The 12,333-nt window shown below is 43.2% G+C and overlaps 1 protein-coding gene across 1 annotated transcript in view; it reads left to right on the top strand.

The window, feature by feature from the left end:
• Positions 1-12,333, top strand: part of LOC123997509 (NADP-dependent malic enzyme-like) — a 134,899-nt gene that overhangs the window by 43,500 nt on the left and 79,066 nt on the right. Inside the window, exons 2-3 of the mRNA XM_046301821.1 lie at positions 1,333-1,466; positions 9,061-9,210. Of these exons, the coding sequence (XP_046157777.1) occupies positions 1,333-1,466; positions 9,061-9,210 (284 nt within the window). The remainder of the gene's footprint in view (positions 1-1,332; positions 1,467-9,060; positions 9,211-12,333) is intronic.

The following is a 12,333-nucleotide window of genomic DNA, read 5'->3' as shown; positions in this document are numbered from 1 at the left end:
TTATCCTGTTCCTCAGATGTTCTGCCAAGAGGAATCTGTGTGTTTGTGTGTTTGTTTTCCTCTCTGTGATGTTGTGCACTGCGTATGCATGCACTGTAAACTGTGTTGTCCCAGACTCATTCGCCCCAAGTTCAGTTGAGACCGAACCCAATAATGTTATAATATATATTATTTTTAAAGAAAATCTGCGAAGGTTTGAAAATGTGCCTGTGGTTATTACAACGTCAAGAACACTACATTTTATTGCACTGTATGCTTTTCTACTTCACTCTCTCTGCGTCCATGTAATCAAACCCCTCAACCAGATGTAAAAGTGCCAATTCCTTGAAAAAGCTGTACATTTCGGCCAAGCCCTCGTGGGGTGCGTTCCAAAACACAGAAGTTGCACCACAACTTCAATTCCATCCCAGCAGCGACAGGATCTGATGTATTCAGCAGACTTGTATTTTATCATGCATAGATGTAAAAATACAGCCAGAGTGTCTAAAACACACAGCTACACACACTCTGATGCCTCTATGGGGCGGTGGCAGCACTTCTATGGATTAGTGGAGACTGGTGTCACTTGAAATCGGAGGTTGGGCTCATTGTAATGGCTGGAATGGAATGGAAACCATGTTTTTGTTCAGATACCTTTCCATTCAAGGTCACTACCCAGATGTTAAACATGTGTGTTTATCGAGATGCCCGTCTGGAAGTCAGGGTTGTGGTAAAGGTCAAAGGTTGTGGTCGTCAGACAGAGCCCCGTCTCATGGCTGCAGTGTGTATCTTCACGGGGAAGAACGTGAGCAGACAGAATGTGAGCAGACAGTCAGAACATCAGATCAGCCAATAGGGTTCATTGAGGAGAACCGCTGGGGGGGGCAGATAACTCAGTGAGTATCATCGCCTGAGTATCATCACTCCAGGGATTCTGAAGAGGGATGGATGTCCCTGCTTATACAAACTTAGGCTAAAAGTTCAAAGGAAGTTTCACCAGGGCAGTCTCAGCCAGTCATGTTGAATGTAAAGGGGAAAGTTCATTTAAGTAGGTAATGAGATCTGTGGGAGTTACTGCTGACTTTTTGAACTGGACTTTGAACAGGGCAGTCTCTTAGAATGACTATTATAGCATTTTTTTTTACACAAAGCTGATTTGTAATGTGAAGTTTATCAATTAAAGAACAATCAAAGTCTTTCAGTTTATAGTCATCCAGCAGTCCTACAGATGCTGACCCACAGTGGCCTTAAATAGTGGTCTGTGGTTTAATGGTCCAACATATCCCCCTACCGTGCTCTGGTGTTATCGTGATGGTCTAACAGATGTCCCTCCTATGTTTCTGTGTGTTTTAGGGCATGGCCTTCTCCCTGGAGGAACGTCTCCAGCTGGGGATCCACGGCCTACTGCCTCCCTGCTTCCTCAGCCAGGACGTTCAGCTCCTCCGGGTCCTCAAGAACTACGAGATGAAGAGGGATGACCTGGACAGGTGAGACTGAGCTCCTGTGTGCGTCTGTCTCGTCTGGCCTGTCCATGCAGGGAGAGAAAGATCACACACCTGGAAGCCTTCAGAGACTGAGATTTAAGGGAAGGATTACGGACTGGTCCTCAGCTCTTTATTCAACCCATCCTAGCACCCTACTGGTTACTGAACAAACCGCTACTATTTTTTTCTCAATTTCTATGGCTTCATTCTTCCTTGTCCTCCTCTTACGTCTTCACAGCTTTTTACATGTCTTCTTTAAGACATAAAATAAATGCTGATTTCAGTCTCTACTGCAGCTGATTAGGGTCACAAAGGTTTAGCATTATGTAATGCTGCATTGCTTATGTCCCAGGCTGATTTAAAAAAAAAATCATTGGCAACTCGGTCATTGATACCACATGCCCATAGTTAGTCACGCAGAGTGAATTTAACATTTTGAATCATGGGGGTGGGTGTACCATATTCTCTGTGTTGATTCCTCTGTTTTCCACCGAAAAACTATATTTTGGTATTTCTTTCATCAGTCCATTGTTGACATAGTCCCAAGATTTCAAGATTTGTTACTTTCAAAATACAGAAATCATCCCCATATATGATGCATTTAGCATCCTATTACACAAAACACAGCTTCATATAATGCACAATGCATCATACAGGGATGATTTCTTTATTTTGAAAGTTACATTTGACATGGTAGTGTATGTGTTTGGACACCTGCTCGTCAAACATCTCATTCCAAAGATCAGGGGCATTAATATGGAGTTGGTCCCCCCATTTGCTGCTATAATATACTCTACTCTTCTGGGAAGACTTTCCTCTAGATGTTGGAACATTGCTGCAGGGACTTGCTTCCATTCAGCCACAAGAGCCTTAGTGAGGTCGGGTACAGATGTTGGACTATTAGGCCTGGCTCGCAGTTGGCATTCCAATTCATCCCAAAGCTGTTTGATGGGGTTGAGGTCAGGGCTCTGTGCAGGCCAGTCAAGTCCTTCAACACCGATCTCGACGAACCATTTTTCTGTATGGACCTTGCTTTGTCCTTGGGGGCATTGTCATGCTGAAACTCCGCTATGCAATCTGGTTTCAGAGCTGGTCATGGGTGCACCTCAGCCATGCTCAAGGTCCTAGCCGTATTCATCGACCTGGCCAAGGCTTTCAAATCTGTCAATCACCACATTCTTATTGGTAGACTCGACAGCCTTGGTTTCTCAAATGATTGCCTCGCCTGGTTTACCAACTACTTCTTTTTTGTGTCAAATTTGAGGACCTGTTGTCCAGACCTCTGGCAGTCTCTATGGGGGTGCCACAGGGTTCAATTCTTGGGCCGACTCTCTTCTCTGTATACATCAATGATGTCGCTCTTGCTGCTGGTGATTCTCTGATCCACCTCTACACAATTCTGTATTCTTCTGGCCCCTCTGGACACTGTGTTAAATAACCTCCAGAAGAGCTTCAATGCCATACAACTCTCCTTCCGTGGCCAGCAACTGCTCTTAAGTGCAAGTAAAACTAAATGCATGCTATGCAATCGATCGCTGCCCTCACCTGCCCTCCCGTCCAGCATCACTACTCTGGACGGCTCTGACTTAGAATACTAGGACAACTACAAATACCTAGGTGTTTGGTTAGACTGTAAACTCTCCTTCCAGACTCACATTAAGCATCTCCAATCCAAAATGATATCTAGAATCGGCTTCTTATATCGCAACAAAGCATCCTTCACTCATGCTGCCAAAAATACCCTCGTAAAACTGACCATCCTATCGATCCTCGACTTCAGCGATGTCATTTACAAAATAGCCTCCAACACTCTACTCAATAAATTGGATGCAGTCTATCACAGTGCCATCTGTTTTGTCACCAAAGCCCCATACACTACCCACCACTGCAACCTGTATCCTCTCGTTGGTTGGCCCTTGCTTCATACTCGTCGCCAAACCCACTGCCTACAGGTCATCGTAGTCTCTGCTAGGTAAAGCCCCGCCTTATCTCAGCTCACTGGTAACCATAGCAGCACCCACTCGTAGCACGCGCTCCAGCAGGTATATCTCACTGGTCATCCCCAAAACCAATTCCTTCTTTGGTTGCCTTTCCTTCCAGTTCTCTGCTGCCAATGACTGGAACGAACTGCAAAAATCACTGAAGCTGGAGACTCATATCTCCCTCACTAGCTTTAAGCACCAGCTGTCAGAGCAGATCACTGCACCTGTACATAGCCCATCTTTAAACAGCCCATCTATCTACCTCATCCCCATACTGTATTTATTTAATTATCTTGCTCCTTTGCACCCCAGTATCTCTACCTGCGCATTCATATTCTGCACATCTACCATGCCAGTGTTTAATTGCCATATTGTAATTACTTCGCCACCATGGCCTATTTATTGCCTTAACTCACTTATCTTACCTCATTTGCACTCACTGTATATAGACTTTTTATTTTATTTCCTTTTTTCTACTGTATTGACTGTATGTGTGGAATTGCTATGCTTTATCTTGGCCAGGTTGCTAATGAGAACTTGTTCTCAACTAGCCTACCTGGTTAAATAAAGGTGAAATAAATAAATTTTAAAAGATTGGAAAGAGCCTTCCCCAAACTGTTGCCGCATAGTTGGAAACACAGAACCATCTAGAATGCTGTTGTATGCTGTAGCATTAAGATTTCCCTTCATTGGAACTTAGGGGCTTAGCCCGTACCATGAAAAACGCCCCCAGGCCATTATTCCTTCTTTACCAAACTTTACAATTGGTGTTATGTATTCGGGCAGGTAGCGTTCTCCTGGCATCCGCCAAACCCAGATTCGTCCACCGGACTGCCAGATGGTGAAGCGTGATTCATCACCCCAGAGAACTAATTTCCACTGCTCCAGAGTCCAATGGTGGTGAGCTATACACCATTTCAGCCGACTCTTGCCATTGCGCATGGTGAAGCTGCACGCTTTTGCTCTCAGCTGTTGTGTTCTGTGAGCTTGTTTGGCCTACCACTTCGCGGCTTAGTCATTGTTGCTCCTAGACCTTTCCACTTCACAATAATAGCACTTACAGTTGACTGGGACATCTCTAGCAGGGAAGACATTTTACAAACTGACTTGTTGGAAAGGTGGCATCCTAAATTCAGAAGAAAAAAAAGAAACGTCCATTTTTCAGGACCCTGTCTTTCAAAGATAATTTGTAAAAATCCAAATAACTTCACAGATCTTCATTGTAAAGGGTTTAAACACTGTTTCCCATGCTTGTTCAATGAACCATAAACAATTAATGAACATGTACCTGTGGAATGGTTGTTAAGACACTAACAGCCTCCAGACGGTAGGTAATTAAGGTCACAGTTATCAAAACTTAGGGCACTAAAGAGGCCTTTCTACTGACTCTGAAAAACACCAAAAGAAAAATGCCCAGGGTCCCTGCTCATCTGCGTGAACATGCCTTAGGCATGAGGACTGCAGATGTGGCCAGTGCAACAAATTGCAATGTCCGTACTGTGAGATGCCTAAGACAGGACGGACAGCTGATCGTCCTCAGTGGCAGACCACGTGTAACCATACCTGCACAGGATTGCTAAATCCAAACATCACACCTGCGGGACAGGTACAGGATGGCAACAACAACTGCCCGAGTTAAACCAGGAACGCACAATCCCTCCATCAGTGCTCAGACTGTCCGCAATAGGCTGAGAGAGGCTGGACTGAGGGCTTGTAGGCCTGTTGTAAGGCACAAACCCACTGTCACTGGACCAGACCGGACTGGAAAAAAGTGCTCTTCACTGATGAGTCGCATTTTTGTCTCAGCAGGGGTGATGGTCGGATTCACGTTTATCGTCGAAGGAATGAGCATTACACCGAGGCCTGTACTCTGGAGCGGGATCGATTTGGAGGTGGAGGGTCCGTCATGGTCTGGGGCCGTGTGTCACCGCATCATTGGACTGAGCTTGTTGTCATTGCAGGCAATCTCAACGCTGTGCATTACAGGGAAGACATCCTCCTCCCTCATGTGGTACCCTTGCAGGTGCCTTGGTGAAAGAGTGGGGTAACATGACACAGTAAGAACTGGCAAATCTGGTGCAGTCCATGAGGAGGAGATGCACTGCAGTACTTAATGCAGCTGGTGGCCACCAGATACTGACTGTTTTGATTTTGACCCCCCTTTGTTCAGGGACACATTATTCCATTTCTGTTAGTCACATGTCTGTGGAACTTGTTCAGTTTGTCTCAGTAGTTGAATCTTATGTTAACACAAATATTTTCACATGTTAAGTTTGCTGACAATAGACGCAGTTGACAGTGAGAGGACGTTTCTTTTTTTGCTGAGTTGGGTCCACGCTGAATGTCACTGAGCTTATCAGTACAGGCCATTCTATTGCCGATATTTGTCTATGGAAATTGTATGGCTGTGTGTTAGATTTTATACACCTGTCAGCAACAGGTGTGGCTGAAATAGCCGAATCCACCAATTTGAAGGTGTGTCCAAATACTTTTGAGCATGGAGTGTATCTTGAAATCTTGTTTGCTGGCAAGCAGTACATCTCTCCGTCAGGCACTACGAGGCGTCAAGTAATTGTAATCCCAAGGTTTGATGAATTTCCATAGTGGCAGGGCAGGAGGTCTGCCTCGGTAACCATGGTATCTGCAGTCTTCATATGTGGCTTGTGAATGTGAAGTGCGAGGACTAGTTGGGTTTGTTAATGGGACAGAGAGAGACAGGATTTGTGGTTAATTTGTGGCCAGGAAGACCTTTTAGCCAATGGTGTAAAGTACTTAAGTAAAAATACTTTAATGTACTACTAAATTAGTTTTTGGGGTATCTGTACTTTACTATACTATAGTATTTATTTTTTTGACTACTTTTATTTTACTTCACTACATTCCTAAAGAACATAATGTATTTTGTACTCCATACATTTTCCTTGACACCCAAAAGTACTCTTTACACTTTGAATGCTAAGCAGGACGAGAAAATAGTCCAATTACGCACTTATCAACCGAACATCTCTGGTCATCCCTATTGCCTCTGATCTGGCAGACTCACTAAACACACATACTTCGTTTGTAAATGGCTTTCCGTAAATTTAAAAAATATCAAGAAAATGTTGCCATCTGGCTTGCTTAATATAAGGAATTTAAAATGATTTATACTTTTACTTTTGATACTTAAGTATTATTTTTTTAAACCAAATACTTTTAGACTTGTCCTCAAGTAGAATTTTACCAGGTGACTTTTACTGATACTTGAGTCATTTTCTATTAAGGCATCTTTACTTTTACTCAAGTATGACAGTTGGGTACTTTTTCCACCACTACTTTTAGCCCACTTGATTTTCCAGAGTGGTGGTATGATGACGGTTGCTATACTGTACCACACCAATCCTCCAAAACAGCAATTAGGCGTGTTTTATTCCCTTTCCCATGCCCTTTCAATGTCATCAACAATTTGTCTCATGGCATCGGAACACTTTATTAGTGCTGGTATTCACCCTGCCTGTCCTCATGCCTCTGGCCATAGTATTTCCATTGCAGTCTGGGCCTTCCTTTTTTCTCAAGCTTTCTGTGGTATTTACTGGACCCGACCATGTCACTTCGTTTTGTTGCATGACCGTTGCTCAAAACGCCCACAAAACGATACATGCCATTCTATTCCAAGCAGCAGCTATTTAGTGTTTTTACTTCTCCCCAAAGCAGGGCTTCATTCTGGTGTCTGGACATTGGTAAAGCAGGCTGGATTCTGGACATCACTGGCTTTTAAGCCCAAGCATGTCTATGATAACAGAGATGTCGGCCTAGGCTGGATTTATTATGGAAATCCTCTTCTATGCACAAAGACACAGTGGGAGAGATAAAGAGAAGGACTCACGAATATTAAAATGTCATAGAGGTCAACTCTTAATGTCCATTTGTGATTTTTAACCTGCTATCTAGCAGTTTTTAAAGAAACATCATAAAAACCAACCGTTCAAGAGTGTCTGTAAAGAATCATGAGTTTGGATGGAGGAAGATGGGGTTGAAAGAGGGAAAAGTTATTTTCCCATGCCAAGTTTAAGCAGAGTTTCACACGCTTGTTAACACAGCCCAAACACTTTATCTGACAAAAAGTGTGTGACTGATATGCTTTCAGGCCGAGAGAGAGCCACAACAGGCTCAAGCTGTAGTCGCTCGTGGAAAAGACAAAAAGTGTGTGACTGATATGCTTTCAGGCCGAGAGAGAGCCACAACAGGCTCAAGCTGTAGTCGCTCGTGGAAAAGACAGTTAAAGTTAAAGCAAAATAATCATATGGGTCTAAGCCACCTAGACTGAAATACCAAATTTGACTGAACATATACATTTTGTGCCACCCCGTTTCCTAGTGTCATGTGACTGGTACAACCCTAGCGTGACACTGTCTTGACATGTTTTCACATCACCAATCACACAATGTTGGGCACCAATAAGTTGGTCTCTTTCTGTGTCCCTAGTTCGTGACTAAATTTGGCCTGTGGGTGGTTTTATTTGCCCCCCCCCCCGGAGCAAATTGTATTTTTTAAACATTTTATTTATTTTTTATTGTTGGACATAAAATACTGTAAAAACACCAAGGAATCAGCTCCAAGTGATTTTAATTTTGGAAACTGTTCCCACCTATTCCCATGCGTAATAGACATATAAGCAAGGTTTGAAATTATCATGTTTTAGCCAAATATTACATCGGTTTGGGCTTCTTGCAGTCAATTTGCGGTCTTCAAATGATTTGTAAATTATGTTTAGGCCCCCTGACCATCCACTCAAGAGAAAATCATCCCGTGTCTGAATCTAGTGGATGGTCCCTGTGGTATGATGTAAGCTGTGACTTGATCTGATCTTTTTTGAAAAGAGATTGTTAACACCATGTATCCAATAACCATGTGTGAGAAGACTTCATACTTTCTGTCATCCCAACAAGAGGGACATCATACTCCAGATTGTATGGGAAGCTTTCTTACAAGCTTTCTGCCTGTGGAGTGGGATAGTAGTTCATTTGGGTCCCACTGTCCATGTTTGATCATAACAAGGAGCTTGTGTAGGATATCTAATGGGTGTTTCTGTGCGCTCTGTATTTTTCTAAGCATTTGTAATGTAAGCAACAGTAACTTTATCCAGCAATTATTGTACTACGATCAGCACATGATGAGAGCAGTGCTTGTATTCAACAAGGCAACGAGGGAGTCTGCGTGGCATCCCCCCCCCCCACCACCACCACCACTTTCTATGGGTAATTTATTTTCAATTGGGTCCTTAAGTCCAGAGGGAAAGGGAAAGTGGGGCCCGACAGAGTATGGTATTGCTCTTACATGGTGCAATCTGTTTGAGTCACTCCAGATGTCTCTCTCTCTGTCTCTCTCTGTCTCTCTCTCTCTCTCTCTGTCTCTCTCTCTGTCTCTCTCTCTGTCTCTCTCTGTCTCTGTCTCTCTCTGTCTCTGTCTCTGTCTCTGTCTCTGTCTATGTCTATGTCTCTCTCTGTCTCTGTGTCACGCTCTGAGATTTGTATTACATAAAGTCGCTCTGAAGTCTGTTTTACATGCACAGTTTAGGAATCAGTGTGAAAGATTTTCACCTTTTCCCTCACGCCCTCCTCCTCTGCCATTCCCAGATATGTGTTTCTGATGGGGCTCCAGGACAGGAATGAGAAGCTGTTCTACCGTGTGCTGACGTCCAACACGGAGAGGTTCATGCCTATTGTTTACACCCCCACCGTGGGCCTGGCCTGCCAGATGTATGGCCTTGCCTTCAGGAGACCCAGGTGAGAGAGAAAGACACACACATGGGAGCACTAACACACACCACATGCATGCATGCACACACACACTGAATAGACCTAATGGATATACTGTCACACACACACACACACACTTGCTGCTCGTGGCCAGCCTTAACATTGTTTTAAGATTTTACCATCAATTGTCAAATAATTTAGATGCATTCTTACTCTTCAAACATCTGTGTATGTTGGACTTGGCGCCTGTTGCAACAACCTCAATCAAAATCAGAGGCTGGGACAGGATCTGTGCCGAGTTGGGTTCTGCGAGTCCTTGGGCAGCTTAGGCCAGTATAAGCAGTTACAGTGTGCAGTTCACCTTGAATGGACTTGGCATTGCATAAAACAAGAATTGCCTCTTCGGTCTGCTCAGTTATCTCTGTCTGTTTCTCATCAAACAATTAGGTCCAAGTCTCTCTGTCACCACTAAACTCCCTCATTTGAGTCATAATGCAGATCAAATTAATATAACACACATTCAGACGTCAAGGAGCTGATCATGCTTGACTTGGCTTTAACATATCTAGACTGTGTTGTGAAGATGTCAGGTGTTGGGTTTGTTTTGAGTCTTAGACATTCGAGCTAACATGGTCCAAGAATCACCATTGAGAGTATTATTCTGTAGCCAACTACTGATGGAGAGGGAGAAGGATGTTGAAGTTACATTGTCTTGATTAGTACCTCTCAGTTATAAACACTCTTTATAGACTTTTTCACGCTCCCCTCATCAGTCACTCTGTCAGTCAGTCACACACTGACACACTGTGTGCATTCCAAATGGCACCCTATTCCCTATATAGGCCTACTACTACTTTCTTTTTTTCTCTTTTTTTTACCAGGGCCAATATGGACCATGTAGGGAATAGGGTGCCATATGGGACTCACTCACTCATATCTTCAGTGAACCTTTCCTTGCGGGTCTCAAAGTCTAAAACCCCAAATAAACTGATCATAACCAGGGATGCTTTTGATTAGTAGCGAATGCTAAATTCAAAGCTGTTTTATTTGAAATGCTTACCTTGGGCACATTTAAAATGCGTTCGTAAACCTAAGCGCACACTCCCACATACTCGGAGTTATACAACCCCCTTTCCCACAATTTCCCCAGAGCAAGTATGTGGAAATGATGTCTAGCATGCTCCTAGCTCCCCTACCTCTGATACTGGGCTGGAGGAGTGATCTTATATCTCCCTGCAGACCCACAATGCAGTTGTCCAAGAAGCACTGCGAGCTGCAGAGGCTGGGGGTGGGGAATTTGGGACTGGTAGATGTGACAGTGGGTCAGTTAGCAGCAGGCTCTGTAGACTCCACAAACATGGTCCTCAGCCAGTCCCAGACCCAGGCCTCTCCCCTGCATCCCACTGCTGGCTTGCTTCTGAAGCTAAGCAGGGTTGGTCCTGGTCGGTCCCTGGATGGGTGACCAGATGCTGGAAGTGGTGTTGGAGGGCCAGTAAAAGGCACCTTTTTCCTCTGGTCTAACAAAATATCCCCTGTGTAGGGGGCCGTCTTTCAGATGGGACATTAAACAGGTGTCCTGACTCTCTATGGTCACTAAAGATCCCATGACAATTATCGTAAGGGTGTTAACCCCAGGGTCCTGGCTAAATTCCCAATCTGTCCCTCATACCATCACGGTCACCTAATCATCCCCAGCTTACAATTGGCTCATTCACCCCACCCCCCTCCTCTCCCCTGTAACTATTCCCCAGGTCATTTCTGTAAATGAGAATGTGTTCTCCGTCAACTTATCTGGTAAAATAAGGGTTACCTAGCCCAGGGAAGGGGGTGGAGGAGGTGGGTGGAGTTGTGGAGAGCCTAGGGTTGTAAAAGCATTATTGCGGAAACTGATAGAGAACTAATCCACTTGGTCTCATAGACTAGACGTAACATAGTAAATATAAATCTGGAACAGCCATATCAGTTTGGAATGTTTATTTATTTGTATGTATTTTTTATTATAGGGGGAAGATCAGCTTTAATATTGCAGATAGATCGTAGCTTCCATCAATGTAATTGTCTGCATCCTTTCCAATCCCCCCATATTTATTTTGTGTAAAGATATTTTTGTTTATTATTTTTCCCTAATCTTAGCACCCCTCCCCTAATTGATGTAAACGAATGGCTTCAACCCCTTCTCTCTATCTGTGCTGTGCTGTTTAACAAAAGTTCTGAACCTATATACATTTCACGGACACAGTATATTTGACATGAATTACCTTGTTTATTTTAGTCCCACCCTTCAGCTCCACTCAACCCCTCCCCTCTATCTCTTAACACCATACAGTTTTGATTTCTATTTGCCATATGTTTTTCAACTGTGCTAGGATGAATCACAAAAGTTCTCAACCTTTCTATTCTCATAGTTTCTACAGATTGTAAATTAAAGATGAGCATTTTTGGTAAAAGTGTTATTATATTATTGATCGATTGACTATGACTTATCAAATGTAACCGACCGGCTCGAGTTTGTCTTTATGTAGCAAAATTTGAAATAGTGTTTTTTTTACATTGGATAAAAGTAGAGACTCAGAGCTAGAAAATGATATATCATACACTACAGTTGAGGAACAATGAGAAAGTCATTCTGATTTGAAAGTTTATAAACTTGTAAACTCACTTTGAGAAAATGTTTTGGTAAACCTACTGGAGAGCTCTTCTATGTCTACACCCATTCAGCAATGTTCACACCCTCTTAAAACCCCATCCACCTCTTTAAAAATTCACATGTGAGGCCATGTACTAAACACCCAAAGATTAAGCCTAAAGGCTGATTTATATTGTGTCTATCGACAGTTGTCGCAGTGACATCATGAACATTATATTGTTATATTGTTCACATGTTCCAGAAGGCATTTCAGACAAAAAAAAATGCATTTTGATTATTTTTTTATAGCTTATGTTCAAATGCCTTTTCTGTGAAGTAGTGACATGCGACATGTGCCTAGTTTCCAGGAATAAGTCACAAATCACCCAGCAGTGCTAATTCCAGCATTAGCTCCAGGTAAATTCTGCAATTCTTCAGCTATTCCTGAACCTGCGACCAAAAACAAGCTACATATGGAGTGTGATCTAATGATTCTGTCTCTTCACAGCTAAATCTGCAGAGCT

This window comes from Oncorhynchus gorbuscha, linkage group LG15 (assembly GCF_021184085.1).
Source record: "Oncorhynchus gorbuscha isolate QuinsamMale2020 ecotype Even-year linkage group LG15, OgorEven_v1.0, whole genome shotgun sequence".
NCBI lineage: Eukaryota > Metazoa > Chordata > Actinopteri > Salmoniformes > Salmonidae > Oncorhynchus > Oncorhynchus gorbuscha.
The sequence above is the reverse complement of the archived record's forward strand: the minus strand, read 5'-3'. Positions and strand labels throughout refer to the sequence as shown.